This window comes from Jaculus jaculus, chromosome 13, assembly GCF_020740685.1.
Source record: "Jaculus jaculus isolate mJacJac1 chromosome 13, mJacJac1.mat.Y.cur, whole genome shotgun sequence".
Lineage (NCBI taxonomy): Eukaryota > Metazoa > Chordata > Mammalia > Rodentia > Dipodidae > Jaculus > Jaculus jaculus.
Genome location: NC_059114.1, coordinates 4230014 through 4256160, shown reverse-complemented (window position 1 = coordinate 4256160; position 26147 = coordinate 4230014). Strand labels below are relative to the sequence as shown.

Genomic DNA, 26147 nt, shown 5'->3' with positions numbered 1-26147 from the left:
AAGGGTATCAGGAATTGCCTCTGACGACAAAACAGCTGGAGACAGCCCTTCCTGGCCAGGGGTGGGTCTTGTTTCAACTTGCCTCTGGGGCCAGTGGACTGGAGTGAGTAGGCTGGGTGGGGGTGATCTCTCAGCCAGGGTCACAGGGAGGTTTGGGGAGCCCTGGACACCCGTGCACAGACTTGCCTGTGCCTTCTGGGAAGGAGCCTGTGAAGATTGTGGCCACAGAGGGGTCTCCTCACAAAGTGGGTTGATAAGCGCTCCCCCAGCTGGTGTCTGGAAGCAGAAGCACACCAAAATGAAATGTCTCTTCTGGTCGCCAGTGCCAGAAAATACTGAGAGCGACCGCCCGTGGATGCTCACACAAGTGCCCCGCGCTTCTCCTGGTGCTGTCCCTGACTTCTGTGTTCCTTCAGGCAGCTGCAGGCTAATTTTGTGTTCTGAACTCCTTACTGGAGAGGATTTTCTTCTAAAGCACCATAGAGTTTAGCTGCTGCATTAAGTTTTTATTTATTTATTTGAGATAGGGAGAGGCATGGAGAGATACAGAGAGAGAGAGGGAGAGGGAGAGGGAGAGGGAGAGAATGGGTGTACCAGGACCTTCAGCCACTGCAAATGAACTCCAGATGCATGTACCATTCTGTGCATCTGGCTTACGTGGGTTCTGGGGAGTTGAACCTGGGTCCTGTAGCTTTGCAGGCAAATGCCTTAACCGCTAAGCCATCTCTAGAGCCCCCCCTTTTTATAAAGTTTTGCTGTGGTGTGTTTAGTGTGTGTGTTGGGGGTGGCAGCACATATACCCCCCTGTAGCAGGAGGGTACTTACAGAATGTTGGATGTCCCACTTGAGTCCTTTTCCAACAGGGCTTGTTTTGAGCATCTCTTTACTGATTTTTCAGCCTGTGGGGCTCGGCTGAGTTTGCACTCTGCTTCCTTGAGGGACTGGGGTTACAGGTGTACGTGGCCACACCGAGCTGTTTGTGTGGGAGTCGGAGATTCAAACTCAGACCATCTCGGGTCCCCCTCAGGCCGTCCTGCTTGCACAGGAGCCCAGCTAGCTGCCGGGTCAGCTGTCCAGCCCTGGCTGCCGCACGTCCCTGAGCGTCAGCCCGCGGCTGAGGTGCTTTGAACACAAGCTTGTCTGTGGTGCAGAGAAGAGACTCTGATGCCTGTGCTTGTGGGGCATGGGGGAACTTTGGCTCCTGTTCACACTGGGTAACTACAGAACAAGGCTTGTTTATTTCATTGTTTTTAGTGGCCTGACATGGGTGGGGATGGGGTGGGGGAAAGTTTAGACATTGTTAACACCCACCCCAAACCAGAAATCTTAGGTAAATCTGAATTTTATTTTTTAAATTTATTGATTTATTTATTTTGCTGGATGGATAGTTCTCCTTGGCCAATCTTGTTAGATTTTTGGAAGTCACTAAGAATGTTGGGCAGAAGGGAGTACAACCCCAAGCTGTTAGGTGGCTCAAATTCAAAGGAGGGGGTCCTTCTTTAACCACTTCCACAGTGACACAGCGGTTAGCATTTTGGTAGGGTGTCCGCAGCTCCGGGGATAGTTGCACACTCAGGAACTGAAAATAATTAGCACCACTCCAGAATTATATAATAAAAAGTGAGCTAATCAGGAAAGAGGTCATGTATAAAAGAGGGGTGGGCAGCCAAGATTCCACTTGGCCTTTTTTTGGTCACACCAGTGTGATTTTATTTTAAGTGCCCTTTGGAATTTTGTTCTCAGAGAAGCTGATAGAACGACAGGAAGTTTGATAGATCTTATTGGTGGAGCAGTGGGGCAGGATCCTGGGGTTGTGCATGAGATGGACATCCTTCCCTCCTTCCTTCCTTCCTTCCTTCCTTCCTTCCTTCCTTCCTTCCTTCCTTCCTTCCTTCCTTCCTTCCTTCCTTCCTTATTTATTTATTTGAGAGAGAGGGAGAGAGGGCCTCTAGCCACAGCAAACGAACTCCAGACGCACGTGCCAGCCAACTTGCGCATCTGGCTTACATGAGCACTGGAGAATCGAACCTGGGTCCTTGGGCTTTGCCTTAACCGCTAAGCCATCTCTCCAGCCCCAAGAGACTTCCATGTAAAACAGCTGCTCATGTGGTGGGATGTGGTTTTCTAGATCCTAACATTTAAATTTCTTTCCTTTTCAGCACATGTACAATTTTTTGGCCCAGCCCAACGCCATTGTTCATCTGGATTTATCCAACACAGAATGTTCTTTGGACATGGTGATTTTTATCCCCTGTTGCCTTGGGGGATTGCGGGGCGGTGTCTTAGAACAGCTATTTTTATGGGTTAGAGGGTCTGTGTCACTAAGCAAATACCGTGATGGGCCAGGAGTGACGTGGAAGTGACCATGCCTTGCTTGCTCCTCAGGTGTGCGGCGCTCTGTTGAGGGGGTGTCTTCAGTGCTTGGCGGTGCTCAACCTCTCCAGAACTGTCTTCTCTCACAGGTACGGAGGGACCCCTTGTCGGCAAGGCGTGACATCTTCTCAGAGGAAGTTGGAGGGATAAGGAAAGAGATTGATGGAAGGGATTTTTGTTTTGTTTTGAGAGAGTTTCACTTTGTAGCTCAGACTGGCCTGGAACTCACGAGGTAGCTCAGGCTGGCATTGACCTCGTACAGTTCACCTGGCTTAGCTTCCCGGGTGCTAAGCTTGCAAGTGTGTGAGCCTCCATGTTCAGCTTGGAAGTTGAATGTTGTATGTGGAAGATGCTCTTTGAACTGTTGTCTGTGAACATGGGGCATTGAAAAGCCCAGGGCCTTTGTTGCTGTTACACACAGACATACATGATGTGTGTGTGTGCTTAGTTTATTTAATTGCACATGTATGTGTGTGTGTGCCCACCAGGTCTCTTGGCATCATAAATGTGCACCAGACACGTGTGCCACTTTTATTTTTTCTGGGGGAGGGTTGAGGTAGGGTTTCACCATAGCCCAGTCTGACCTGAAATCCACTGTGTAGTCTCAGGCTGGCCTTGGACTCACAGCAGTTCTCTTACCTTTGCCTCCCGAGTGCTGGGATTAAAGGCGTATGCCACCCCGCCTGGCTTATGTGACACTTTTTGCATCTGGCTTTATGCGGGTGCTGAGGAATTGAATGTGGTCTGGCAGCAACCGCCTTGAGCCACTGATCCACCCTCCCAGCCTCTGCTAGATCTCACACTGATCCATCCTCCCAGCCTCTGCTAGATCTCACACTGATCCGTCCTCCCAGCCTCTGCTAGATCTCACACTGATCCACCCTCCCAGCCTCTGCTAGATCTCACACTGATCCGTCCTCCCAGCCTCTGCTAGATCTCACACTGATCCGTCCACCCAGCCTCTGCTAGATCTCACACTGATCCGTCCACCCAGCCTCTGCTAGATCTCACACTGATCCACCCTCCCAGCCTCTGCTAGATCTCATAAGAACACAGGCTAATGCTTCTCTTCAGGAAGGTCAGCCGCTGTGTGAACTACGTGGTAGTGCTCTGTTCCGCATACCTCCACAAGTCCACTCTCTTAATGAGATAAAATCCTTTTTAGAGACTTAGGTAGACAGAGGGGAACTTAGATGTGGGTGTGAGCCACGTAGACACTTCTCCATGGTGAGCTTAGGTGTGAGTGTGAGCCATGTAGACATTTCTCAGTGGTGAGCTTAGGTGTGAGTGTGAGCCACATAGACACTTCTCAGTGGTGAGCTTAGGTGTGAGTGTGAGCCACATAGACACTTCTCAGTGGTGAGCTTAGGTGTGAGTGTGAGCCACATAGACACTTCTCAGTGGTGAACATAGATGTGAGTGTGTGCCACGTAGACACTTCTCAGTGGTGAACATAGATGTGTGAGCCACGTAGACACTTCTCAGGGGTGAGCTTAGATGTGAGTGTGAGCCACGTAGACACTTCTCAGGGGTGAGCTTAGATGTGAGTGTGAGCCACGTAGACACTTCTCAGGGGTGAGCTTAGATGTGAGTGTGAGCCACGTAGACACTTCTCAGTGGTGAGCTTAGATGTGAGTGTGAGCCACGTAGACACTTCTCAGTGGTGAGCTTAGATGTGAGTGTGAGCCACGTAGACACTTCTCAGTGGTGAGCTTAGATGTGAGTGTGAGCCAACTCTAAGACAAAGGGAGCACATGTCCTGACTCCCACGCTCATCCTTTGCAGAGCAGAGGCCCGTTTCTGCATCTCACTGTTCCTCCAATTGGGCCTGCTCGCAGCATCAGGCAGTCCACTCGGACAGATGGAGAAGCAGCCTCTGCTTTAGATGGAAAGACGGATGACGGTGCATGTTCTACGGGGTGTGGGGGTGCACACCTTCAACCCCAGCTCTAGGGAGGGGAGGGGGAAGGATGGCTGTGAGTTTCAGGTCAACCTGGGCTAACGTGAGACCCTATGTCAAAAAAAACCAATATGAAAAGAAAAAATGCATGTTCCATATGGGTGTGGAATCCAGAGCTGTCCAATAGATTAGTTCATCCCGTCACATTCGTGACTATGACCACATGTTTTAAACAGCAGGTCTCATGATAACATTTCCTTCAGTAACATAGACTGTTGCCTAATATTAGAGTTACCTCTATAGTCTACCAGTTACCTGTTATTTTTTTCTTTTTCTAATACTGACCTTGAGACTAGGATATCACATGTGCTAGGCAAGCATCCTACCAACAAGCTATAGTCCTGTATCCCACATCCTACCACTGAGCTATAGTCCTGTATCCCACATCCTACCACTGAGCTATAGTCCTGTATCCCACATCCTACCACTGAGCTATAGTCCTGTATCCACATCCTACCACTGAGCTATAGTCCTGTATCCCACATCCTACCACTGAGCTATAGTCCTGTATCCCACATCCTACCAAGGAGCTATAGTCCTGTACCCCACATCCTACCACTGAACTATAGTCCTGTATCCCACATCCTACCACTGAACTATAGTCCTGTATCCCACATCCTACGACTGAACTGTAGTCCTGTACCCCACATCCTACCACTGAGCTATAGTCCTGTATCCCACATCCTACCACTGAGCTATAGTCCTGTACCCCACATCTTACCACGGAACTATAGTCCTGTATCCCACATCTTACCACTGAGCTATAGTCCTGTATCCCACATCCTACCACTGAACTATAGTCCTGTACCCCACATCCTACCACTGAACTATAGTCGTGTATCCCACATCCTACCACTGAACTATAGTCCTGTATCCACATCCTACCACTGAGCTATAGTCCTGTACCCCACATCCTACCACTGAGCTATAGTCCTGTATCCCACATCCTACCACTGAACTATAGTCGTGTATCCCACATCCTACCACTGAACTATAGTCCTGTATCCCACATCCTACCACTGAACTATAGTCCTGTATCCCACATCCTACCACTGAACTATAGTCCTGTACCCCACATTCTACCACTGAACTATAGTCCTGTATCCCACATCCTACCACTGAGCTATAGTCCTGTATCCACATCCCACCACTGAACTATAGTCCTGTATCCCACATCCTACCACTGAGCTATAGTCCTGTATCCACATCCCACCACTGAACTATAGTCCTGTATCCCACATCCTACCACTGAGCTATAGTCCTGTATCCCACATCCTACCACTGAACTATAGTCCTGTATCCCACATCCTACCACTGAGCTATAGTCCTGTATCCACATCCCACCACTGAACTATAGTCCTGTATCCCACATCCTACCACTGAGCTATAGTCCTGTATCCACATCCCACCACTGAACTGTAGTCCTGTATCCCACATCCCACCACTGAGCTATAGTCCTGTATCCCACATCCCACCACTGAGCTATAGTCCTGTATCCCACATCCTACCACTGAACTATAGTCCTGTATCCCACATCCCACCACTGAACTATAGTCCTGTATCCCCAGCTTACTACTAAGTTTCTAAAAGCCTTTTTCAAGGGGATAACCTTCACTTATTTGGAAAATTTAGAGTTGTGACATGCTGTCCTCCACTTGGTGACCCTTATAAATGTATCTTATGTCCAAGTCCTTTGAATCCATCACTTCAAGATTGATAGGAACTAACCAGGTGTGGTGGCACATGTCTGTGATCACAGCACTTGGGAGGTATTTTGCAAGTGGACCAGGAGTTCAGTACTACATAGTGAGTTCAGGGCCAGCCTGGACTACATAAGACTTTGCCTCAAAAAAAAAAAAAAAAAAAAAAAAAGGTGGAGTGCTCCTCCCTAGAAAGGCGTTCCCTGGACAAATTTTTTTCTTAAACTCAACCTTAGTCCCTCCCTAGAAAGGAATTCCCCTTTCCTAGAACAATGGGCTTCCCGGATTCCTAGAAGCATTAGACCAATCTCCTATACAGAAGCCTAGCATTTGGGGCTGTTTAGCTCAACCCCCATTCAGAGCCTAGGAAAGACCCACCCCAGTCTGGTTATCTAGGTGGGCTTTTCCATTTCCAGAAGCCTCTTCCTGCTACACAGGAACATTTCATTCCTGTCCTTTAGCTCTAAGGTTTGTATCTCCTAAGCTATAATTTAATAGCATCTTCCTAAATCTTTTTAAGAAATGGAGTGTGGTAAACCATCACAATAGCTGAAGTAAGTGCCACGTTCCTCCACAGTGTGGTTAGTGTAAAGTCTCCACGATAAGAGTGGCAGGAGATGCCGAGCGTTTCCAGAGGTGCTTTATTGTGAGGGAGGCTGCAGACTGTTCACTGGAGCTGTCCTGGTGGCTCCTGTCGGAAGACAGGTCCCAGAGCCCTGCTGGGGCGGAGCAGTGATAGACAGAGGAGCTGAATTCCAACACGACAGCACAGCTCACAAAGTTTTTTGTGTCATCCACTCTTCTGGGCTCATGTGCCTGTGGATTCTGGGATGGCGGATTCTCTGTAGAGCAGAGATCTGTGCCGACAAATGCCTTGTCTCCCAAGTGAAAGGTTGTGATTAAACTGTTTAAAACCCAGTACCTAACCCAGACTGAGTTATGCAACATCCTTAGTAATTATGTTAAAATTAATGCATTTATATGGAAGGATGGATTGTTAGTCAGGCTAGGTCATACTTTTGTTCTCAGGTAATTTTATGTCAGTCAAGATAGGCGAGGCTGTAATGGTAATAGTAATGGTAATGGTAATAAAGTGACTGCACTCCTCCAAGTTCCCTCATCTGTATGTTTTTTAAACTGATGTGTGTGTGTGTGTGTGTGTGTGTGTGTGTGTGTGTGTGTGTGTGTGTGTGTTATGGGTATACTAGGGCCTCCTACTGCTGCAGATGAGCACTGGACACTGAAACCACTTCGTGCCTTCCTTTCAGCTAGTGGGGTCCTGTTGAATGGAGCCCAGGCCATCAGGATTTGCAAGCAAGTGCCTTTAACTGCTGAGACAACTCTCTAATCCCTGTTCGATGATTTTTTTTTTTTTCAAGGTAGGGTCTCACTCTAGCCCAGGTTGACCTGGAATTCACTCTGTGGTCTCAGGTTGACCTGGAATTCACTCTGTAGTCTCAGGGTGGCCTCAAACTCTCAGCGATCCTCCTACCTTTGCCTCCCGAGTGCTGGGATTAAAGGCTTGTGCCACCACGCCCCCCCCCCTTTTTTTTTTTAAGGCATCTCAGTTAAGAGTCTCATGGCTTACCTTTTCTCTTCCAAATAACCTGAGGTTGTCACATTCTCCATGACCTTTGAATGTGGAATACTAATGACTGTTTTCTGACTGAGGCAGATCCCTGGGGTGTCCTCCCCACCCCCGTCCTGATATTCCACAAGGCCCTCCGTCCACTGTGAATCACCCTCTCAGGAGAGGACTCCTTCCTCTGGGTCAGCTTGGTGCTTTCCCATGACGACCTGTCTGCTTTCCCTCACGTCTGACGTGCATAGATTGATTCCAGGGCTTCAGTCCTGGTTTCCTTCAGTCCTTGCAGGAAGGTGTTCATTCCACCTTCCCCTCCACCAAGCTCTGTGCTTTCCTCCACGACTCCCCCGTCACCACAATAGGGTGCATTAGCGGTGTCCTCGTGTGGTTCAGTCTTGCATCTGGCATTCAGCGTGAGTGGGTTGGTTTGCAGTCTGGAGGTAGTAGACCCAGAGGTTCTTGGTTGTGTAAGCTTTTTGCACTCCCCTCCTGTGCTTTTCCTGTCTTCCACCCTGGTTCACCGTGTTGCTGCACATCACACTGCCGGGCCCTGTGTGGTTAGATGGATCCATTGTGCCAGCAGTTGGGAGGCAGAGGCAGGAGTATCTCAGGTTCAAGGCTGACCTGAGCTCCATGGTGAGACCTGGCCTCAAAGCAAACAAATCAAGGGCCAGGGAGGTACGCAGAGCATAAAGTGTTTGTGGTGCAAGCTTGAGGAGCTGAGTTTGGATCCTTAGAAGCCACATGCCTCTAGTCCTAGCACCTGGGAGACGGAAGCGGGAGGGTCAGGAGTTCAAGACCACCCTCAAGTACATATTGAGTTCGAGGCCAGCTTGTACTCTTTTTGCCCCGTCTGGAATACCAGCCAACAAAACCACCATACGCTCTGATAAATGTAGGTAGTGGTGCCCTACACTGATGGTGTCCAGAGGGAGAGGTCTCAGCTTGATGGAAAATATACAAGTGACATATATGTTTTTAAAACACCATATATAACTTCCTAACGATCCACAGGGTAAAATGAAATTACTTAGAGTTCATTAGCTATGGAATATAAGAAAGGTTTTACGGGTTTAATGATATCTTAACCACTCACATCATTTCTCTGATACTGTTAGATTTATACATTTCAGGTTCAGACACTTGTTTTATATTTCTATGTAGCTTTTGATTGGCTGAATATTATTATTTTCAAGGTAGGATCTCACTGTAGCCCAGGCTGACCTGGAATTCACACAGTAGTCTCAGGGTGGCCTTGAACTCATGGTGGTCCTCCTACTACTGCCTCCTGAGTGCTGGGATTAAAGGTGTGCACCACCACATCTGGATGAACTATTATTTTTTTAAAAAATATTTTACTTATTTATATGCAAGGAAAGAGAGAGAGAATGAATGAATGAATGAATAAATGTATATGGGTGCAGCAGGGCCTCCAGCCACTGCAAACAAACTCCAGATGCATGTGCCACTTTGTGTCTCTGGCATCACGTGGGGCGTGGGGAACAGAACCCAGACCGTTAGGCTTTGTAGGCAAGTGTCTTAACTGCTGAGCCATCTCTCCAGTCCAAGAAATTGTTTTGAGTCAGGAAAACCAGTGCTCACGCTGCACGGGATTGTAACCAATGTGCATGAATGACACTTGTGTGTGTGTGTGTGTATGTTTTTTTTTTTCAGGAAAGTAAAAGAAGTGCCCCCGTCGTTCAAGCAGTTCTTCAGTAGTTCTCTGGCTCTGATGCATGTCAACCTCTCTGGCACCAAGCTGTCTCCGGAGCCCTTGAAGTGAGTGGTTGTTTCATGTCCTCCAGAGCTTCTCAGGGTCAATTTGTGATGGTGAGTGTGCTTAAGGAAAGAGAGAAAGACGCATAAGCCGAGGGCAGGAAAGGCCAATGGGAATGCCTGCTTACTCTGAGACAGTTTATTCTTGTGAATTTTGAATTTTACTTATTTGCAACGAGAGTGAGAGTGAGAGAGAGAGAGAGAGAGAGAGAGAGAGAGAGAGAGAGAGGGAGAGAGATTGAGAGAGAGAGAGACAGAGAGTGTGCAGGAGGGAGAGAACAGGCACACGCTGTGCATGTCAGGGCCTCCAGCCACTGGAAACGAACCCCAGATGCATGGGCCACTTTGTGTACCTCCTGGCTTCACGTGGGCACTAGGGAATTGAACTGCCAGGGTTTTTAGGCTTTGCAGGCAAGTGCCTTAACTGCTGAGCGTCTCTCCAGCCCTGACAGTTTTCAAGTACGTTGTACAAGGCATCTTCTTTTCAAATTCCTCTTGTGATTTGTAACCTTGACGGCAGTCACTGATGTCATAGAAAAGTTGTGTTCTTCGCATGTGTGGGAATTCCATAGTGACCCCTCAGTCACATGCATAATTAATGTGTATTAATGAAAGACTTAAGATGTTCTTACACGAACTACTGTTTTTTTTGTTTTTTTTTTTTTAAGTAACTTCTGTCCTTGACATTTAGGTCTATCCTTGTATGTGTAATTTCTTTTTCTAAACAAATCTATATATTTAGTTATTTGAGAGAGAGAGAGAGAGAAAAAATAAGGAGTGAGCCAGTGCCTCCTGCCCTTGTAAATTAACTCCAGATGTACGTACCACTGGTGCTTCTGGCTTTATGTGGATATGGGAAATCGAACCAAAGCCATCAGACTTTGCAAGCCCGTGCCTTTAATCACTGAGCAATCTCCCCATCCCAAAAAGTGTTTTTGCATTCAAATTAACATTGGAGACCTAGTCTCTAGGTGTAAAAGTCACACGTGAGCATGTGTGCGTGTACACACACACACACACACACACACACACACACACACACACACACACACACACAGTGCCTCCGGGCTTGGTCATACGTATGCCTGCGCAGAAGTTATCAGAATCAGGATTCTGAAGAGTGCTTTGTAATTGGATCATGTTCCTGTCCTGACTCATGCAGCTCATATGTGCCAAGCTCCTGAGGTGTGCTCGACACGGGGCGCCCCGAGAGCCAAGCAAGCCTGGGTACTGCCCTAACCCTCGTCCTCACTGTGCCATCAGCACCCCGGGGACCCGGTCGGAGCGTTCCAGTTCTCTGAGTATTGCTGACCCTCGTATGTAGAACCAGCTGTTTATTGGCGATTATAATTGCCTTTTTGCAATATTGCATGCCTCAGTAAGGCTGAATTTACTGTGCTTTGTTTCACCCTATGCTTATAAACACTACACTTAAAACATATCTTGTCATGGCTAAATCTTGTGACCTAGCTGGGTGTGGTAGCACATGCCTTTAATCCCAGCTCTCGGGAAGCATCACCCTGAGAGTACATAGTAAATTCCAGGTCAGCCTGGGCTAGAGCGAGACCTTACCTTGAAAAAATATCTTGTGACCTATTATATATGTGAGCGATTTCCCATGGCGAATCCATGTTCTCTTTAGCTTTGTATTTGTATGGATTCTTTCATTGTTTTGCTTTTTTTTTTAAAAAAATATTTTATTTATTTATTTGAGAGGGAAGAGGGAGGGATGAGAGGAGGGAGAGAGACAGGGATAAAGGGAAAGGCATATAGAGAATGAATGTACCAGGGCCTCTAGCCACTGCAGACAAACTCCAGGTGCATCTGCCCACCTTGTGCATTTGACTTATGTGGGAATTGAACCTGGGTACTCTGGCTTCGCAGGTAGATGCCTTAACTGCTAAGCCATTTCTCCAGCCCTTGTTTTGCTTTTTTACAGTTTCACTCTGTAGCCCATGCTGCCTCAGACTCATGGCAATCCCCCTGTCTCTCAGTCTTCTGCATGTTGGGGCTATAGGTATGAGCCACCCATGCCTGGCTTTCTGTGTTTAATAAAATGAAAATTTTAGCATGAGGAAGAAAGGCTTCAGGGCTAAAGGTACTCATGAGCCCAAATTCCACATGTCCGGCTAATGCGTGACGGTAATTTGAAATCTACACAGAGTTGATGCCGTCAGGGATTGGAAGGTGGCAGGTGGCACCCTGAGCTGAACCCTTCCTGGCTGCGTTTTCTTTTCTTTTTCTCTTCTCTCCTATCCATTTCTCTGTGTCCCCTCCCCCTTTTCTTTTTGAGCAAGGCCAAGGAGATTTATTGAGACAAAGATGGACTAGCCCCACAGTGTTAAGGCAAGCATGCTTTGGATTTTAGCCAGCATCCAAAGATGAGAAGGGAAGGAAAGAAGAAATGTTACCCTGTCAGAGTCAGAGCTCAGAGGTGAAGGCAGACTCAACAGCTGATGGGGGAAAGGAGGGCTTGTTTTGGCTTACAGTGTCTAGGGCCAGTTTCATCACGACAGGGAAAGGATGGCAGGAGCTAGGCATCACAGCTTGCCACAGCAGCTGCCAGGAAGCAGCAAGAGTGAGCATAAGCTATCTAACGCTCACAAGCTAGACTATTAAGCTCCAAGGTCTTGTCCCCCACGACATATCTCTCTATAGCAAGGCCCTGCCTCCCAGATTGCCACCCGCTTGGGTCCTAGTATTCAAAACACATACACTTAGGATTTTTTGTTTCTTTTTTTTTTTTTTTAATTTTTATTAACATTTTCCATGATTATAAAATATATCCCATGGTAATTCCCTCCCTACCCACTCCCACACTTTTCCATTTGAAATTCCATTCTCCATCATATTACCTCCCCATTACAATCATTGTAAGTACATATATACAATATCAACCTATTAAGTATCTTTTTTTTTTTTTTTTTTGAGGTAGGGTCTCTGTCTGGTCCAGACTGACCTGGAATTCACTATGGAGTCTCAGGGTGGCCTCGAACTCATGGCAATCCTCCTACCTCTGCCTCCCGAGTGCTGGGATTAAAGGCGTGTACCACCACACCCAGCTTTGGGTATTTTTTTTTTTTTTTTGGAAAGCTGATTGCTATTAATGGTACTGAATTTTGTCTTACTGAACCTACTTCTTGAGGAATTGTGACGTGATGTGGTTATAATTCCGGTGTTGCAGAGAACAGCACTCTCTTCTCGCTGGATTGCCCAGTTCAGCATTGAAAAGATTTATTAACTAAATGTGTACATGCATGTAAATGTGACGCCTTTCCACCAGAGAATCTGGTCTGGTTTACTGTTGTATGTGGCCTTATCTTGGACATGTCCCCTCACCATCTCTCTTTTGAGGTAGGGTCTCACTCTAGCCCAGGCTGATGGGGAGCTCACTCTGTAATCTCAGAGTGGCCTTGAACTCACAGCGATCCTCCTACCTCTGCCTCCAGAGTGCTGGGATTAAAGGTGTGCGCCACCATGATCAGCTTGGACATGTTCTTAATAAAAATGAGCTTCTTTGATGGCTTAGCACACTTAAGGTGCTTGCTTGCAAAGCCCAAGGACCCAGCTTTGATTCCCCACTACCCACATAAGCTAGATGCACACGGTGGAACATGCATCTGTAGTTCCTTTACAGTGGCTAGAAGCCCTGGCCCACCCATTCTCTCTCTCCATATATCTATATCTACCTATATCAATGTTGATATCTATATCTATCTAATCTGTCTATATTTATATTATCTAGCTATCTCTCTGTCTGTCTATCTATCTATCTATCATCTATGATGCCTCTTTCTCAAATGTTTTAATAAGTAAATGACACAAAGGCATGGCCTTCTGCTCCCTGTCAGGACTGTTACTGCCTGACATAGCCACTTCCCAGTCACATGGGGACACTGCTTGAAGTGACCAGTGCATGGCCGGAAACATTCTGAAAGGACAGTTCCTCAGAGCCCTGGAATAGCCTCTCCTCTCCCATGATCCCCTTCCCAGGCCCTCTTGCTTTCTTGTGTGCTTTCGAGATACAATGGGTGGAGTCTCCCGAGAGTGGCGAGAACACGGGCCATCCAGGTTGGAAATGCCCAGTCGGAGATGTTGCGTGTTTCTCGCTGCTGACTGGTGCCTGTTCGCTTTCACACGGCCTTATTTTCCTTGCTTGGGACACACATGAGTCTTCTGCCTCTCATCTTTCATCTGTCACAAGGTCCCCTGGAGGACTTTTCCCCCATTCAGTGGAATTGTAACATTCCCACGCGTGTGCATAAGAACTTTTTATTTCAAGTCTGCTTGATGGCGTTAGATGTCACAAGGCTGCCTCGTGAAAGGGAAATCGATTTATTTTCTTAGAGAGCTGTGCCACGTGGGTGTTGAGTCCAGTCTCTTTAGTTTGTGGATGAGAAAACCCCTTTCCAGTGGGCTCTGCCTTGGCCTGGCAGGTGGCCATACTGCCCGGGTCATGTGGGCAAACAGAAGACAGTGTCTCTTCTTTTCTCCAGGGTGGTTATACCCTTGCACACACACCTCTTAAGGTCCATTAGTAAACTCGCCTAGCTGCCTCCCTCCCTGCCCCCCATTTTGGAAGGCTGTGGATGCCAGACTCCCCCACTGGCATAGAACTTAGGGAAAACCTCACTGTGCTTTTAGAGCAATTGCCTAAAACTAGTTTGTTCCTACATTTGTTCTCAAGCAGATACAGAGGGGAATTTATCAGTTAGGAACACGATTTAATTTCCGTGTGCAGCTAGGTGTGTGGGGGGGAGTATTTACCCAGGAGTGGCACGCATGTCCGGTCCGCGTCACTGATGGAGTCCCTGCCTCTGGGGCAGCGGCGCCTCACTGTTGTCACGCGGCAGCAGCTCAGTGGGCGTTTTCAAACAATGAGCGGGCACTTGGTGCCTGACCCGGGGTCAGAAAACGTGTTCGTTTTCCAGGCTTTGGTCGGTGTACTTGGATTCGTGTCTGTGTGCGTGTGTGTGCACGTGCACACACGCTATCCTGTGGAACTGTGCCTAACACGTGTGTCTCCTCTTCCCAGAGCTCTGTTGCTGGGCCTGTCCTGTAACCACAGCCTGAAGGGGGTTTCTCTCGATCTCAGCAGCTGTGAGGTAAGACCACCTTCAGAGAACACGGGAGCCGGTAACAGTCTGAAGATGGCTCGGCTTTTGTTCCCGCAAAGAGTGCGATACTGTGATTCCTCAGGGATGCAGGAAGCCGAGAGACACACTGTTCGCGTCTCAGAGGGCCTGTCCTTTGCAAGCCTCGTCTAAGCCTTGTGTTCCAAGGGCGTTCAAGTTCGCCTTCAGTGCTTTCTTCTCCTCCCCAGTCATAGTGCCAGTTGCCTTGGGCTTTTTTATGACGAAGCCACTAAGCAGCTTTACCGTCGTGATAATATGATATGTCACATTGGTTCCAGGGGACAGATGTGTAGACACAAATTTGGCTTTGTAAAGGGCGAAGGACAATTACTGTCTCCCCTTTAACCTTAACTTTATAATATCTGGATTTAAGACGGGACCGTTAAAACGCCTCATGGAATTACAGCTGATCCAAACACGTCCAAGCAGAGATCCCACGGAGAGGACTCTGGGATAAAAGCCTGTACCGTTTAGAGGGCTTCCCTAACTTTGGCAGTTCTGAAGCTCTCAGTTCATGTGGCGATTAGGAAGGCAATCCCCAGACGCGGAGCGCCTGGCCTGCTCCTCGCCTGGCTTTGCTAAGCGTGCGCAGCCCCATCTCGCTTCCCATCAGTGTGCGTGGGGGGGGGGGGTCTACTCATCCCCACTGTGGCTTGTAGACCTCCCACACGTCCCTCCGCACGTGTTTCCTTCCTCTCCAGCCCCCACCCGGCTTTAAGGAGCAGCTCAGTGCCGGCCTCCCCGCACGTCCCGCAGACTCTGTGCTGCGCAGGGCTGCGTGATTCGGCCGTTGTATTAGTTACATATTGCTTTGACAGATAACTGACAAAAACAGCTGCGGGGGAGGGAGGGAGGAAGGAAGGGAGAAAGGAAGGGAGGGAAGGAAGGGAGGGAAGGAAGGAGAGAGGAACGTTTACTCTGGCTTATGGTTGGAGGGTCCAGTCCATCCTGGTGGGGAGGGCATGGGGACCTGAGCAGGAGGCAGCTGGCTCAGGAAGCAGGAAGACACAAAAGCTGGTGCGCAGCTCTCTGTGCAGCTGGAACCCAGCCCCACGCGGGGGTTCTGCCCACCGCCCGCTGTGCGCGCACACGTGCAGACCTGGTTCTGGTTATGCCAGTTCACTTAAAGGGATTTTCATTTCCCGTGATGTAAAAGCTTTCTTTAGCTTTTGGCAAATTTTGGACGCTTCATAACATAAAAATCGAATTGAATATTCTTGAGAACTGAAGATAGTATTTAATTTTCTTTTAATTTTTGTTTTAGGACCACATTTTAATTGGAAATATTTCTTTGGATTCTCTCTCTCTCTTTCTCCCCACCTCCACATGCATGTGTGCCCGTACAGGGTACTGATAGAGACCTCAGCTTCTTTATTCTTATTTTTCCTTCCACTAACAATTTTTTCTTCTTCTTCTTCTTCTTGTGCTTTCCTTAGCTTGGCCACTGTGTAAGTACTTTATGAATCAGTAGAGTGCATTGGTGTGTTTCACCATGTTCAAGCTTCAGAAAGTACTTCGGTTTTGTGTGTCTGCATTACAAATTCTGTCAGTGAAGCGGGTTTACAAAATGGACAGAATGGAACACGTAAATATTTCACGTGTCTTTTATTTCCACGTGGTAATTCTTTCTACACTGTGTAACGGTGGAGTGTGGTGGTGTCCTGTTGGATTGTATTTCTCTGCACAGAACCCCCATGAGCCGGTATGAAATTATAACAACCTATGATGTTAGGTTTCCTTCCTCAGCTCCCCTTGCCCCCCCATGATCAAGCTCTGTTGGGAGCATTGTTCGAGGAATTCTTGTTTCACTGTGCTTCGCCTCTTTGGTGTGTGTCCTTCTTCAAAGACTTAACAAAGTTGATTTGGAACATTGTACTTGGAAGTATTTGTGATAAGGGACCTGATTTTTTTTTTTTTTGTTTTCTTTTTTGTTAATGTGTACTTTAAAAATTTCCAATCTATTAAACTTATACTTTAACAAAATCTGTTCAGGATTTATTGTTAGAAAGATCTAAAGTATATAAGCCCTCCGTTTTTAGTACTGTATAAAATATACCTACTAAGGTTTCTGAGATATTTATTTTTAATTTCTATACTAACTTAATGCCAGTCCAAAAACAAACTGACTGCCGATTGGCACAAGCCTGCATGTGACCCTTGGGGTGGCATGTGGGTGAAGCTGGATGGCGCCTGAGAGCCAAGTACAGCAGGCGCTCTGCATATTTGGCACATGTATCTGAGGAATTAAGCAACTGTGGGTTCCAGATACTTGAGGGAAATGGTGTCTGTGCGGAACAGGCTCAGACTTTCCCTCTTATCATCCCCTAAACAATGCAGTGTGATAGCTGTGCACGTGGTACTGAGTACAGCAGTATCCTAGAGATGACTTAATGGACGTGGGGTCATATGAGCAGGTGATATTGTAATTGTTGCAATCATTTTTGCCTGGCTGGGCCAAAACACCTGACCAGAAACAGCTCGTGGGGAGGAAAGGGTTTAGGTCAGATTACAGTTTCGAGCAGGGAGTTTCCTCATGGCCAGTACAGCATGGACCCTCTGAGCAGGAAGCCTGGGTCACATGTCCTCATCAGCAGAAAGGAAGTGGTGTGAAAACTGAGCTGGCGGCTGGGCCCACCCCCAGTCACAAATCTACCCAGCAGGCTCTGTCACCTAAAGGTGTCACAGGCTGGCGATCAAGTATGAGGACTAAGCAAATGAGTGTGACACCATTGTGCACCCGGGATTGGAGCATCTTGAATTACAGTGTCCGCGGTGGGTCCTGGGCCCTCCTATCCTGGACTATAGAGTGGGAGGAGGCAGGCAGCTGCTGGCTCAGGGTAGAAACTCTCCAGCTATGACCTGGTCTGGTTATTTTCCCAAGGCATACAGACCAGGCCCTCTGGAGGGCTTCCTGTGTGTGGCTATCCCCTTTGGAGCTCACATAGGCATTTCAAAGAAATAAGCTACTGCCGTCAAAAGTATGAGTGACTGAATTTACAGAACTACTTCTCTGTGCATGAAGAGTGCCCCCCAAAATCTGGGCACAGTCCAGCATAACGTCCAACATCCGAGTACAGTCCTGCTTACCATCCAACCTCCGTGCACAGTCCTGCTTAACATCCAACCTCCGTGCACAGTCCTGCTTAACATCCAACCTCCGTGCACAGTCCTGCTTAACACCCAACCTCCGTGCACAGTCCTGCTTACCATCCAACCTCCGTGCACAGTCCTGCTTACCATCCAACCTCCGTGCACAGTCCTTCTTACCATCCAACCTCCGTGCACAGTCCTGCTTAACATCCAACCTCCGTGCACAGTCCTGCTTAACATCCAACCTCCGTGCACAGTCCTGCTTAACATCCAACCTCCGTGTCCTCTCCTGCTTAACATCCAACCTCTGTGTCCAGTCCTTCTTAATATCCAACCTCTGTGTCCAGTCCTTCTTAACATACAACCTCCGTGCACAGTCCTGATTAACATCCAACCTCTGTGTACAGTCCTTCTTAACATACAACCTCCGTTCACGGTCCTGCTTATCATCCAAGAGAGTGAGTTAGTAGGTTTGACTTCAAGATATCGTAAAGATAGTTGGGCTGGAGATATGGCTGAGCAGTTAAAGTGCTGTGTTGTTTCCCCCAGTTTCCGTGTTAAACCAGATAAACAAAGTTGATCCCTGCCATGTAGAGTTCCTTTACAGTGGCAAGTGGCTCTGGTTCACCCACTGATTCTTGCTCTCTGTCTTGCTCCTTTTCTTGAAAATAGTAATAAAATTTAAACAAAATACAAATAGGGTGGAGAGATTGCTCAGTGGTTAAGGCATTTATCTGCAAAGGCTAACAACCCGAGTTCAATTTCCCATTACCCATGTAAAGCCAGATGCACAAAGTGTGCATGCATCTGGAGTCTGTTTGCAGTGACTGGAGGCCCTGGTGTGTCCATTCTCTTTCTCTGTTGGTCTGTCTGTCTGTCTGTCTCTCTCTCTCTCTCTCTCTGTATCTGCTTGCAAATAAATAAATGAAAAAATTTTTTTGAAGAAATAGTGAAGTAAGGATTCTTTAAATTCCTACATCAAATGTTGAACAAGCAGAAAACATTTTCTTATAAACTTAGTATAAAATTGATACGAATTTAATTTTTTTCTTGCCTGAAAAAAAAGGACCCACCACATTCCTTGTCACATAGAAGATTCCTGGTAAATGATAGCTGCTTGTCACTGAATAGATAAGGTAACTGAGCAGGAAGGGCCCCACGCTGTGGAGCGCCTTGCCCCGAAGAGGGGGTGCCTGTCAGCAGAGCGGAAAACAAAGGAGATGCTGTGAGCGCCCCAACATGCGCATTCACTTGCCAGGAAAGATGAAGTTTGATGTTTCTCTCCTGTTGTTAATTTTGCTGTTATTAGGGTGGGTAATTTATACCCTGGCAGGAGATGTAATCAAATGAAGACCTCACTTGCCCATGCTCTGCATCAGTTTGTTCGCTTTCCGGGCGCTGGAAGTATAACAGCATCTTCAGTCCACGAACACCACCTGTGTGGCTGTGTTCTGCCATTTTAGACGTTGAACCCAGGCTCCGGGGCATCCTGGGGGCTGGTTCCGCTGCCCAGTGAGCCGCGTTCCCAACCCTGCACTGGCCTGTCACAGGGTCACCTGCACGGCCCCTCCATGTTTCCCCGATGTTTGAAGATCTCCCGTCGGGCCGTGTGGCTTAGGAAAGAGCGCCTTCTCTTCACAAGTGCTCACGACCGCCTCTCCCAAGCGATAGTAGCCGTCTGTGGAGTTCCCTCCTCTTAGCTCCTTTTAAGATGCGGTCTCCAGTTGTTAAGTTTATTTTAGTTTATTTTTAAGTTACCTGTGCAGCCGAGGGAAGCTTGACTTTGTACTTGGTCTGTTTCTTTAGCTGAGGTCTGGAGGCGCTCAAGTCTTAGAAAGCTGCATCGCTGAAATTCACAACATCAGCAGTTTGGACATCTCCGACAACGGTGAGTCAGAAGTCAGAACCTGTACACTGGAAGCCAGCAAGGAAACGGGAGATACTCCACTCGCCTAATCAAGATATATATATATATATATATATATATATATATATATATATAATTTTGTTTCTTGACTCATTAGGTTTTTCAGTTTAGCAAGTTTACTTGTGGGATAAGTCTGTGTCAAAATGATGAAGCTGGGGCCAAGTACGAGAATCTTATGTAGCCCAAAATAAATAAGATCTATACTTTGATAAAAATCTAAGCCCACTTTAAAAAAAATTATTTATTTATTTATTTATTTATTTGAGAGAGAAAGGGAAGAAGGAAGTGAGGGAGGGAGGAAGGGAGAGAGGAAGGGAGGGAGGGAAAGAGAGAGAGAATGGATGCACCAGGGCCTCCAGCCACTGCAAAGGAACTCCAGATGCATGCTCCCCCTTGTGCATCTGGCTTACGTGGGTCCTGGGGAATTGAACCGGGATCCTGTGGCTTTGTAGACAAACGCCTTAACTGCTAAGCCATCTCTCCAGCCCTGACCCCAACTTTTTAATAGTCTTGGTAGTTATATAATTGTGCCCTCGTCAGCTTATTCAGAAAGTTACTTAAATGGCCTCATTTCTGCTGGACGTAGTGGCACATCGTGAGCCTGTTCGCGTAGATAACTTGCACTGCAGTTGCTTAACCAGTTAGGAGCTTCTCTTGCCTGGGAGATGGAGAGGGCTGAACCGGTGGGCCACTTGCCCCCGCAGTTCCCACTGCCGTTTGTAGTCATTGTTTAGGTAAGTCTTCGCAGAGCGTGTCTTTATTCTGGGGACTAACAGGAGGGGAACCGAGGACAGCGTCCCTTTGGCAACAGAAGATGGGGCTCCCAGGGCTCCGAGCTGCCGACGGGGGAGCCCTCCTGCTGTCAGCTGAGGGTCCTCGGGTTCCTGCCGAGAAGTCGTTTCTCCGGTGCTTGGACCGCGTGCACTCACTGTCATTCTTTGCAGGTTTAGAATCTGACCTGTCTACCCTAATCGTGTGGCTCAGTAAGAACAGGTCAATACATCACCTGGCGCTAGGCAAGAACTTTAATAATATGAAATCCAAGTAAGAGCTTTGAATTTATTTTCTAACATGGCAGTGCTGGAAACAGCCAGCTTCCTGCACGGCTTTGATCTGACTCTGCCGTCCTCATCTTAAAATCTCTTCAGGAACCTGGCTCCTGTGCTGGACAACTTGGTGCAGATGATCCAAGATGAGGACTCGGTGAGTATGACCGTGGGCGCCGGCGACGGGAACCTTGCGCTCTGCCATGTTGACCGAGCATGTCTTCCGGACGAAGACCAAAGTGTGTGCAGCCATGTGGATTTTGCTGTTAGTCTGTTTTACAAATGCTTCAGTAGAGTTGTGGGACATATTTAATTTTTTAAAATATTTATTTAGGGCTTGAGAGATGGCTTAGCAGTTAAGTGCTTACCTGTGAAGCCTAAGGACCCTGGTTCAAGGCTCAATTCCCCAGGACCCACGTAAGCTAGACGCACAAGGTGGTGCATGTATCTGGAGTTCATTTTCAGTGGCTGGAGGCCCTGGTGCACCCATTCTCTCTCTCTCTCTCTCTCTCTCTCTCTCTCTCTCTCTTTGCCTCTTTCTCTGTCTGCTGCTCTCAGATAAATAAAATAAAATAAGTATTTATTTATTTGCAAGCAGAGATAGAAGAGGCAGGCAAAGAGTGGGCATGCCAGGGACTCCAGCTACTACAAATGACTCTAGATGTACGCACCGTTTTGTACACCTGCCTTTATGTGGGTACCGGGGAATCAAACCTTCATTGATAGGCTTTACAGGCAAGTGCCTTAACCACTGAGCAATGTCTCCTGTAATGTATTTAATACTGACTCCTCATTTCATTGAAGTTATCAGGAAGGTGATAACGAATAGGTATTTCAAAGTATAGGCAGACTCTTGAGCCTGCCCATTGATTGGCACTCTTGCTTCCATTTATTTATTTATTTATTTTTGAGGCAAGCCCAGTAGACTTGTCTTTTTTATGAGAGAGAGAGAGAGAGAATGAGAATGATACACCAGGGCCTCCAGCCACTGCAAATGAACTCACGTGCCACCTTGTGTATCTAGCTTATGTGGGTGCTGGGGAATAGAATTTGGGTCCTTAGACTTTGCATGGGTACTGAAGAATTGAACCTGGATTGACAGGCCTTGCAGGCAAGCTGAGCCATCTCTCCAGACCCTATTTCTTTTTTTAAAAAATCTTTTATTATTTATTTGCAAGGAGAGAGAGAGAGAATGGTCCCCTGCAAACAAACTCCAGATCCATGTACCACTTTAAACATCTATTTGGCTTAAATTGCTTGAAATCTAGTAATCCTACACGCAAACACCACACACAGCCCCTCCCCCCAAGGTAGGGTTTCACTTTACTCCAGGCTGACCTAGAATTCACTATGTTGTCTCAGGGTGGCCTCAAAGAGAACTCTCGGTGATCTTCCTACCTCTGTCTCCCAAGCGCTGGGATCAAAGACATGTGCCACCATGCCCTGCTCCTCCTTATATTTTCATCCCCTTTAATTCCTTCTTGGAAAGACTTAGATGAGGATAAAGAAGTTCAATTTCAAACAGTATTCCATTTTCCTCCCCTTTAAAGTGTGTAAGAAAAAAGGAAAAAGTTATTTTCATGGACAAAGTAAGAAATTCACAACTTCATTCAAAATGGATGTGTCCTGGGCCCCCAGTGAATGTGCTATCTTCTCTCATTGTGTTGATGGATTTTGGATCTCCAAGTATTTTCTTCTATCTCTATAAGAAAACCAAGAGCGAGAAGAGCTTTGATTTAAGGAGGGGGTATGTATAAACATTGGAGCGACATGCTGGTGTGGGTGTCCACTGTACTTATCCAGAGAGCAGTGGGGGCTTCTCTGTGTGGTTTGTGAGTTTCCTGGCCATGGAAGCAGAGGCAACAGACACTTGGGTGAATTGAAACACTTTGAAGCAGAAATACAGAGGCTACGAAGAACTCTACGCTAAACCAAACGGCTAACAGATCTGCCAAGGCTGCGAGATTGTTGCAGAGTTGGCGGGGCAGGAAGATTTACGAGCCACAAGGGAGGGTAGAAATATCCCATTGGGTCACCAAACTCAGCTTTTATGGTTCCTGAGATCCAAATCCGCTCTCGTCCCTGCTGAAGGCTGGAAAGCACTCCAGGTGGGGTACGGCTGCGCTGCCCGCCGAAGGGAGGTCTCTTCTGCCATCAGGTGAAGTACTCCCCAGTCTGCAAAGTCTCATTTTCCCTGCTGAACTCACACCTCACACCTTTTTTTTTGCTTTTGTGAGGCAGCAAGGAGGCTCAGGTGCTTGGGGGCGGGATCTCTCCCACCCCATTTGCTCTTGTCTGTACCTACTGAGGTGTTGGTACTTGGTGGGCAGGAGAGAATTCTGTCCCCTTCCTTCTCTATTGTATGGCTACAATCTCTCACGTGTACTCTTAAAAAGCAAACTCATGATGCAGTGGATTCTAGTATTTCTCTGCACACCCTCATCTGCTAACTAGCCCTGTATTTGCCATTCTTCGGTGGGTTGTTATAATTGGGTGTACTTAGAACGTAATTCACACTTTGCTGAATCAGGGCTGTTTGTTTTGTATATTCAATTTGATTTTGCACCACTCTGCTTTCTGTATATTTCAGATTTCCCACTGTTGGTCCAATTTTTAATGATTTGGGAATCTAATGTTACAGAATCAGACTTACTATGCATCCTGAAATATTTGTTTCCTACTGAATATTGCAGGAACCTTTTGATTTTATGAAAAAAAAAAATCCATGTTTCATGTTTTGCCTGTTATTACCTAAGGATCTTCAAAGTGTTTTGGTATTTTAAAAATCTCTTACATAAAGATGATTTTGATACTTAAAACTCACCTGAATACACATTTGCAGATGATCAAATTTGCTATGTAAATGTAAATTCTGCCAAGTTGCAAGTTTGATTAGCATGTCGTTGAAAAGACTGTGTGGTGAATGGCTTTTTAGTTTTTCATGTCACTGAAAATTGAGTGGGTTTTTAAAAGGCAATTACCTGCTACTTTCTCCCTTACCTCTGAATCAGTAATGTGCAAAATAATTTGAAATGATTAGGTTTTGACTCTCGTGAGCTCAAAAATTCTACAGATCACTGGTGCGCTTGGGTTTCCTTTTTGGTCTTGCTCATTTAAAAGTTGAATATAAAGAAAAAGTTGTGCTCTGACCTTGTATTTGTAGGTCTTGTTCTCTGATAGCCCATGGCACACCTAAGTCACACATGCTTGCACATAGGTTCAGTTGGGAAACCTAGCTGTGTGGGCATGCCAGGGTCACCTTCTGGGCAGTGGTTTTAGGCGGCTGTGTCCAGATTGTGGGGACAGTGCCATCGAGCAGCCAAGGTGCACAGAACCTTGTTCTGAAGTATTGTCTTGAAAGCCACGTTGTAACTCTCTGAACGGAAGGAGTTTCTCCTGCGAGTGCCTGAAACCTGGAGACAGATTTCTCAGATGAAACATGCTCAGCTACGAAGAGAAACAGAATTCAAGCAGCAGTTTCACAAAAGAGCACCCAGTCAAGACAGATGACCTCATGAATATGCATGCCGTCTGGGCTCTTCTGTTCGCATTAATGACTTCGCCTATTATTTCCAAGTGTCAACTGGGGTGTATTAGAATTTGAATGTAGTGCTTGCTAGCGCAAAGAACTGGCAGGTCTCCAGTGTCACAGGAAGCCATGGGAGATCTTTTTTTAAAAATATATATTTTTTATTTATTAGAGAGAGAGAAAGGGTGGGGGAGAGAGAGAGAATGGTAGCATCAGGGCCTCTAGCCACTGCAAACGAACTCCAGTTGCATGTGCCCCCTTGTGCATCTGGCTTACATGGTTCCTGGGGAATTGAACCCAGGTCCTTTGGCTTTGTAGGCAGACGCCTTAACCACTGAGTCATCTTCTCCAGCCCGATAGGTCATTTTTGTAGTTGTTGGTTAAGCATGGAAGTGGTGAGAGGGGCAATTATGGTTTTTGACCATGCAATGGTATTAAAAACAAACAAACAAAAACATTAGGTTGCCTTAATCTGAGTGCTTTTGTTTTCCTTTTTCTCATTTTTCCTGAGTTTAAGTTGTTAAAATTGAAGCCACTTTCCTATCCCGAGGCTGAGCACAGCATCAGGCAGGTTTTCTGTCTGAGAGTTAATAGACTTGAAACTCACCAGTCCATTTGATATGTTTAGGTTTGCTTCTGGCTAATACACTTCAGTGTTGCCTTTTGACATTGCCAGAGACTATCAAGTTCGGAAACACGATTTGGACAGTAAGGTTTACAAGTATGGGTGCGCTGGTCTAACCAGATTCGCGGTAGCTTGTGTCAGTGTCTTGAGCATCACCTGTGATTTATTCTTTGTTTGCTGCTGTGAGACAGGGTTTCATATAGTCCAGGCGGCCTCGAACTCCCTTTGTAACTGAGGCTGGCCTTGAACTTTTGACTCTCCTGCTTCCACCTCACATGTATTGGGATCGTGACATATGCCACCACGCGTGGTCGAAGTCCGAGTCTTGCCTCCACCCTGCCCCTCACCGCGTCTCTTGCACTTCATCGATCAGCTGTCCCTGTCTCTCACATTGCCTTGGACATCAGTGTGATGTCTTAGACCTTAGGCTGTGTGTAGTAGTCATGGAGACCACCGAGGCACATGTTGAACCCTAAAACCCCACAGTCAACCAACAATCTACTTCCATCTACCCACCTGGAAGGGCAGAGCCTTATCCCTGATGGTATAAGGCCAGTGTAGATGCCCCCCCCCGCACCCCCAAAACCACCCAGATGTGAATCTGGACTGCTGGCACCATGTTAGTTCAAGCCCTGGCATTCTTACCCGCTCCATTAAGTCAGAGTGTGCCTCGAGCCTGGCGAGCTGATGTGCACACGGCAAGGTGGGCCAGCAGGTTGAGAGAGCTGGGCGGAGGGAGAAGGTACCCCTGTGGGCCAGGCAAGCCGGCCGCATCCCCGGTGGCTTCCGGTCCCGGGTCTGAAGGGCAGAGAGGGTGCTAGTTTGGACGCACACAGAGCATATAGTCACACGCCTTTGGGTTACTGTTTTTCTTGGGAACAAAATCAAGGCCTGATCGTCCAGCATCCATAAGCCTGCTGGGATACTGTGATGTAGCCCTGGGATAAATCTGTCAAGCTAGGATCACACCCCAGTTCAGCTGCTTCCTTTCTATTTGACTTGATTTTGTTGTCTTGTTTTATTTCTTTGGTTTTTGTGTTTTTAAGACAGGGCCCAATGTGGCCTAGGCCACCCTTGAACTCCTGACCTGCCTCCTTCCATCTCCCAAGTGCTGAGAGTACTGGCATGTATGCACCCACCACACCTCTCTTCTAACTGTGTGAGTTCACTTGAGAGACGTCACACTTCTGTTTCTTGCTCAGGAAATAGGGACAACAATACCCAATATGGGTAAGCAAAGGGTTAAGTGAATATATACATATAAAATGCTTAAACAGGGGTTACACATCATAACTGCTTATTCAATGTCATTTTACTGAATATTGTTCATCTTGACTGGTCTTTTTTTTTTCCACATTTGCCCTTTAGTATCATTTCACTTGTGTAAAAGTAAAATGGGAA

At 47.0% G+C, this 26147-nt stretch overlaps 1 protein-coding gene across 10 annotated transcripts in view; it reads left to right on the top strand.

Moving 5' to 3' along the window:
- The window catches only part of Carmil1 (capping protein regulator and myosin 1 linker 1), a 263372-nt gene that overhangs the window by 155059 nt on the left and 82166 nt on the right, over window positions 1–26147 (top strand). For 6 of the 10 annotated variants that reach the window (XM_045132263.1, XM_045132261.1, XM_045132268.1 and 3 more), the window contains exons 14-21: window positions 2160–2237; window positions 2386–2462; window positions 9293–9397; window positions 14430–14499; window positions 15966–15977; window positions 19426–19507; window positions 20491–20590; window positions 20695–20749. In XM_045132263.1, the coding sequence (XP_044988198.1) occupies window positions 2160–2237; window positions 2386–2462; window positions 9293–9397; window positions 14430–14499; window positions 15966–15977; window positions 19426–19507; window positions 20491–20590; window positions 20695–20749 (579 nt within the window). The remainder of the gene's footprint in view (window positions 1–2159; window positions 2238–2385; window positions 2463–9292; window positions 9398–14429; window positions 14500–15965; window positions 15978–19425; window positions 19508–20490; window positions 20591–20694; window positions 20750–26147) is intronic. The other 4 variants (XM_045132264.1, XM_045132262.1, XM_045132270.1 and 1 more) reach the window with 1 other exon arrangement.